This window comes from Diadema antillarum, unplaced genomic scaffold (assembly GCF_040938485.1).
Source record: "Diadema antillarum isolate AM-2024a unplaced genomic scaffold, OU_Dant_1.0 scf00000208, whole genome shotgun sequence".
Lineage (NCBI taxonomy): Eukaryota > Metazoa > Echinodermata > Echinoidea > Diadematoida > Diadematidae > Diadema > Diadema antillarum.
The window spans coordinates 284,538-290,537 of NW_027271097.1; the positions used below are offsets into that span (position 1 = coordinate 284,538).

The following is a 6,000-nucleotide window of genomic DNA, read 5'->3' on the forward strand; positions in this document are numbered from 1 at the left end:
AAATGCCTTTTCGCACATAACATGTCGTCGCTGGGGTGACAAGACCTTGTATCTGCAATTTTGGTGAAAATTACTTTTTTGCATTTATGGTCAAATAATTGGTTAAGTGATGTCCTGTCCAAATCCTAGATGTCTTACACCAAAAATGAAGCCACCATGGCACGTCAAAGGAATGGCTGTCCCATTCACTATGTACAGTGCTTTGGCTGCCATGTTTTTTGGCTCTCCTGAACATTTGACATTTTGTAGATACGAGGTCTTGTCACCCCAGCGACGATGTACTGTCGGTCACTTTTTGACTGGCTTATCCTTCAATCATCTAGAAAATCAAAAATCAAATCAAACTTCAGCCATCATAAACTGAGAAATATATGGGTTCTCCGAAATAAATATACAGTACCACTCAACTCATAGAAATTTTACTTTTACAATGTCATTACAAAAATAAATGGATTGCATAATCAAACATAATGAAATGACTCTTGTCTAACACACAGCAGTTACCTCAATAGTAGATAACAGTAAACAGTATGTGAAAGAATTACACACTGTTAACTGAGTATGATAACACAAGAGTTGTGTATCACTAAATTCGGGTTAGAGGTGAACTAAAAAAACTAAAATTCATTCAAAGGAATATCTACTCTCCTCTAATTGTTGGATCATATAAATGCTATTGTAATAGATGATGGCTTTCATCAATAAATTAAACAAATCATATACCTGAAATCATGAAAAATATATGCCAACTTGATTTATTTTCACTGGAATGTGGGAGAGGAGCAAATCATTTGTCAATCATTGGCAGGTAATTCCTCAAGAGATACCAAGGCATGACAACAGGTGTTTACATTATCATGTAGCTCCCAGACTTGACCATCCTGAGTTGAAACATACAGTGTACTGACTTCAGTCTCATTCAAGGTATTTTTTGCATAAATATCTAAATATGAGTTAAAATTACTTCTAAACTCAGCAACAACATGATGTTTGTCAGCTTTTAAGTTTTTGTTTTTTTTTTTTTTTTTAGTAGTGAATGTATCATAACCACGGGCAATGGAGACGATAATCTAATGGGACATTTCGCGGACAAAACTAGTAGGTTTCCTTTCTTATACAGTTTGAAGAGGTTGGATGGGCAAGGCTGAGGTACTCAGTCAATCTTTCTGATGTGAGATGCCATACATGATAAGATTGTGTTACATGTACTTGAAAAACAAGGGTTGAGTTACAAATCATGACTCACCACCAGTCCCTGGAGAGTTCATGAAAGAATTAACTCTTTATGTGCCATGGTATAAACCCCCTGTCTGCCACATTATTCTGAGACTGCAACATAGTTATGCTTTGGGAAATGGTTCTGTTTTTCAAATCTATGAAGCTTTCAAAGAATTTTGTTACCCTCGACATGTTAGGCGCAAAATTAGAGAGGAAATGTCACGTTTTGTTTTTTATGTAAATTGAACCACAAATCTGTGACTGCTTCTACCAGTAGCTACATTATTGTAATAGTACGATTTTTGCCCACAAAACAGTGATAGAAACTTAGAATTTACTTGCAAATCCAGTTGAGAACATCCATTGATAGTCAATCACCACATAAAATACAAACTACATGCTACAGGAATGGAATCGAAAAAACGAGTTCATTGTACTGCGACATTTGGCAATTTATCGATCGGTTTGGTTTGGGTTGGTTTGTGCGTTTGAGCAGAATATGCGAAGTTGGCATGCCATCGACTGAGTCAGACGTGCGAACGTGGCACATAAAGAGCTAAAAATGGTGTAGGGCAATGAAGGGACAGCATCCTAGCATGAGAGTACATTTACTTATCAATCAATGATTGTGCGTACGAGGCAGGACAGCATCAAAAGTCCACCTTCCAACCACACCCTGTACACAGCTTAACACATTCCTCATGGTTAGCCCTGTTGGGACAGTTCTTCTGCCTAGCTAGAACCACCTCAGGCAGGTTGGTGTGTGTGCCATCACAGAACGGGGGCGTCTTGGTGTACTTGCAGTTGCATATCTGGTAGACGCTGTCAGGATTCTCTGGAACCTCCCACTTCAGAGACCTGAATCCTGTCTTCTTGTGTGCACCTGCAGCATTTGTGAGAAAGTAGAAATTTATTTTAAAATTGTATCAAGGCTAGTCATAGAGAAAGTCAAGGGCATGTAATCTTATCAGAGTCGAGCTGATTTGAGTACCAGACTGTAGATTCTCTTTGATGGACCACAAGAAAACTTCCAGCAAGCAACTCAATTATTTTCTCTACCATGCAGTGAATTATAAATGTTTTTCAGCCACTGAAATACAGTTCTTGTATAATCATCACAATTTGTATTTTACAGGAGAGTGTCTTTGCAGATGTTTGTGATGAAAAAAAATCAAAGTTATGATGCAAGATTGATGCAAAGGTTCCAGAAGTTTTTCACTACTGGAGTGTCAAGTAGTCTTATAACACAGTCTTCTGAAGCAAGACAAAATAATCTTTCTTGAATACAAAGCTGACACTGATTGTGCAGGACTCCTCGCACATTTTGTAAATTGAATGAGCTGGATTACTAAATCCAACATTTTCTATACTGAAACACATGATTCTGCTCAAAATATTTCAGCAATGTTATGTAAATACATGTACAGTATGTCAGAGAAAGTGAAATGAGTCACAGAGATTGAGTAAAACTGGAATATCATCTTCCTTCTTTTTTTCTGTACACTGTAATGAGCAAAAATTGACAACAGATGTTACAATTCACAAGACAAACACAGTTTGCTCAGAAGACAGTAAGCTAAGTTGGAGGTATATAGCAAACATTTGATTGGACCTGATTTTCGTATCAATTGTGTCACTGTGCTCAACCTTTGTGACTGCCTTTCTCTTCATGTGCAACTTTCTCCTTGAAGAGGTCCATCATTCATATTTGAATGCATTAGTCCATTTGTGTGCAGAATAGTTGTTGAGATGTATTTAAATACATCTTCTATTGTACATAATTCTTCCTCTTCTTCCTTTTCTTCTCTGTCTTATTCATCTCCTTTTTTTCGTCCTCCTGAAATGTCTTTGTTTTGTACGACCTTGAATGAAAAATAATATTCGTTGCAGTGTACATTATTTTGCTGGTGGGTACCAGTACTATGGAAACTTTAAAAATTAAATCCATCTGTTCATCCATGTTTGATATATGAAATGAGTCAGTACTTACCATCACACCATGGCGCTTTTTTACTCAGTCCACATGTACACCATTTCTTCCTCTTACCAGGTTGCAAGTCACAACCTTTTATTGTGATTGGTCCATACTGTACAAGAGATACAAGCAAAAGATGGTGGATCAGTCACTTATGTTTCTGGCAACACTGTAATCAACACTGAGGCTTTTTGATAGCACCCTTAAAAACTTCAAAATAAAAAGGATATCATGTTATCTTAAAAGGAATTCAAGACAAGGCTATAACTTTAGTTATGGCTAACAAGAGAGACATTTTTCATGACAAAGAAACTGGATAATAATACCAATCAATTCCAAATCTCACACAAATCAATAACCATGAAGAAAAATAGGGATGTGTAAAAAGGTAGCTTCTACTTTTACACATTGTTATAGTAAAAAAAAAGCATGATACAAATACATGACAAAGAATTTGTACTCTCTTAGGAAATCAATTAGACCACAAGGTAACTTGTTGCTATTTATGAAAAACATATGGGATCCTATTGATAAATTATTTTGGTAACTTATTCATACCTTTGATATTTATATTGAAAACTGTTCATGAAGAAAACCCCTAACATTGTTTCTACACTGGAGAAGAGCAACAGCTGCTCATATCAAATGCAAGTTTGATTATTGTTTCTCTCGTAATCAAAAGAATACCCATGATGCACAGCACCATGGCAATGAAATTGCTGTGATGGAATCTCCATCAAAGTATACTTGAGGGTACCAGTAAATTTTATCTTTTCTTATCAAGAGTGTGATGCTATACGAGCTTTGGCCAAAAGTAAATCATGCATCAAACTAGATTGAGATATATACTCATTGGCACTTTATTATTTTTTGTATTCAATTCACACAGTAAAGAGTATTCAGATACATGTATATAAAACATTAGCAAGTAAAAATCAACTGTAGATGACTCTTTTATGAGGAAATGCTTACAAGGTTGTACATTAATGATTCTGCGTTCATTAATCTAATGACCACAGAGTCTACTACCAGGCCCCATCATGAAAGAAAACCATTTATCCCAACTCACATTGCTGCTTGAGTTCTATCACATTATATTCTATAACAGTAGGTACCAGTACCATCAGCTTGGAAATTTGTGTGTAAAAACCCTGGCACATTTCATTGCAATGCCATGTCACACTAGTACAGAAGCAGGAATGTGCTGGCACTTAGTCTACTACAATTTGTCCACAAGAATCCAGATATAATTGCATATAGCACAGAAAGACACTGAATATTTCATCCTACTTAGAATGCACTGAACTACTAAATCAGTATTGCCTTATTTTTGATCTACTTCATAAAGTCCTTAAGCCAGGTTGTACAACAATCCTGATCGGCATAGAAAGACACTTCTTCTTTATTGCAAAGAAGATATCTCCCTGTGCTTTGCAAATAGCATTGTACATTCCACACTAATTATAGCTGTATCACTGCTTCATGCTAAACTTACTGTGTCCACAGCTGGGTACTTAATCTCCTCCTGTTCAGAATCTCCTTTACGTCCTTCTGCCATTCTGTCAGTCTTTTTTTCTTGTTGGGTGGTTATCTGTTTTATATCTCCAACACTGGAAAACTGTGAGCGGAGTGACACAGAGCCAAGTCCAATGTGACCCTGACTGCCAACTCCTGGAAAGATGCTGTGCTTGGCAAGACAAGTACTGGAATTCTTACAGGGCCACTGAGAGCTAACACTTTGACAAAGTCTGGCTTTTGGCAAACTACCGGTAGCTGCTGGACGGTGGAGGTATCGGAGTGGAAGACTAGAAGACTGACGCCTTGAAGACTTGACAATGCTCAGGGATGTGAGAATAGGATGCTGCCAGTATGTTAGCACAGAAAGCCCTGACTGTGTTGGATGATGTAAAGTGGCTTGGACGTGACGCCTGAGAGACCTCCAGCAGATTGGAAAGTAGAGTGACATCTAGGCATTTGGTAGTTCAGCTGCAGAGTCACACAGAGACTAGCACGTTACCATAGAGACCCTGGACAGATTAGAGACAAGACATAAAGGGAGAAGGAGGGTTAAGATGACAACTCCTCAAATTTGCACACAGTTATGGTGGAATACAGGTGCCCTGGAATACAGTACATGTATTACATAGTGATTCACTATAATGAGGTCAGATTCAAGGTCATTGATGGTAAACATTGAACACAAGACAAACAAAATGAACCCAAATGCTGTTACCCTACTCAAAAGCCAATATATGATCTAAGACTGAATGTGAGATTTTTATCTCAATCTATACCTTTGTCAACAAGGAAAAGTAGAAATTACGCGGTGCGTAATATATGTCCCCGCCGGAAGTAGCATTTAGTAGCAAAATGTACAATATAGGTAAAAAGATGAAGGTCAAAGATCAAAGAAATCAAAGGTAAAAATTCTATGTAGAAGTTTTGAAGCCCTCACCTAGTGCCATCACATAAAGCAAACGGAATTGAAATCGGGTTACAAATGGCGAAGGAGTAGCATTTTGTAGCCAATGTACAATATAGGTAAAAAAATCAAGGCCAAAGGTCAAAGAAGTCAAAGGTCAAAATTCTGTGTAGAAGTTTTGAAGCCCTCACCTAGTGCCATCACATAAAGCAAACGGAATTGAAATCGGGTTACAAATGGCGAAGGAGTAGCATTTTGTAGGCAATGTACAATATAGGTCAAAAATCAAGGTCAAAGGTCAAAGAAGTCAAAGGTCAAAATTCTGTGTAGAAGTTTTGAAGCCCTCACCTAGTGCCATCATATAAAGCAAACGGAATCAAAATCG

General features: G+C 37.4%; 1 protein-coding gene across 1 annotated transcript; it reads right to left on the minus strand.

Annotated features, from left to right (window-relative positions):
* Positions 1-1,868: 1,868 nt before the first annotated feature.
* Positions 1,869-4,892, minus strand: LOC139724194 (uncharacterized; the record flags this gene model as incomplete). The annotated part of the gene is made up of 3 exons (XM_071635339.1): positions 1,869-2,101; positions 3,209-3,305; positions 4,689-4,892. Coding segments are annotated over 3 exons (534 nt in total), but the record flags the coding sequence as incomplete, so codon positions are not given.
* Between the last annotated feature and the right edge of the window lie 1,108 nt (positions 4,893-6,000).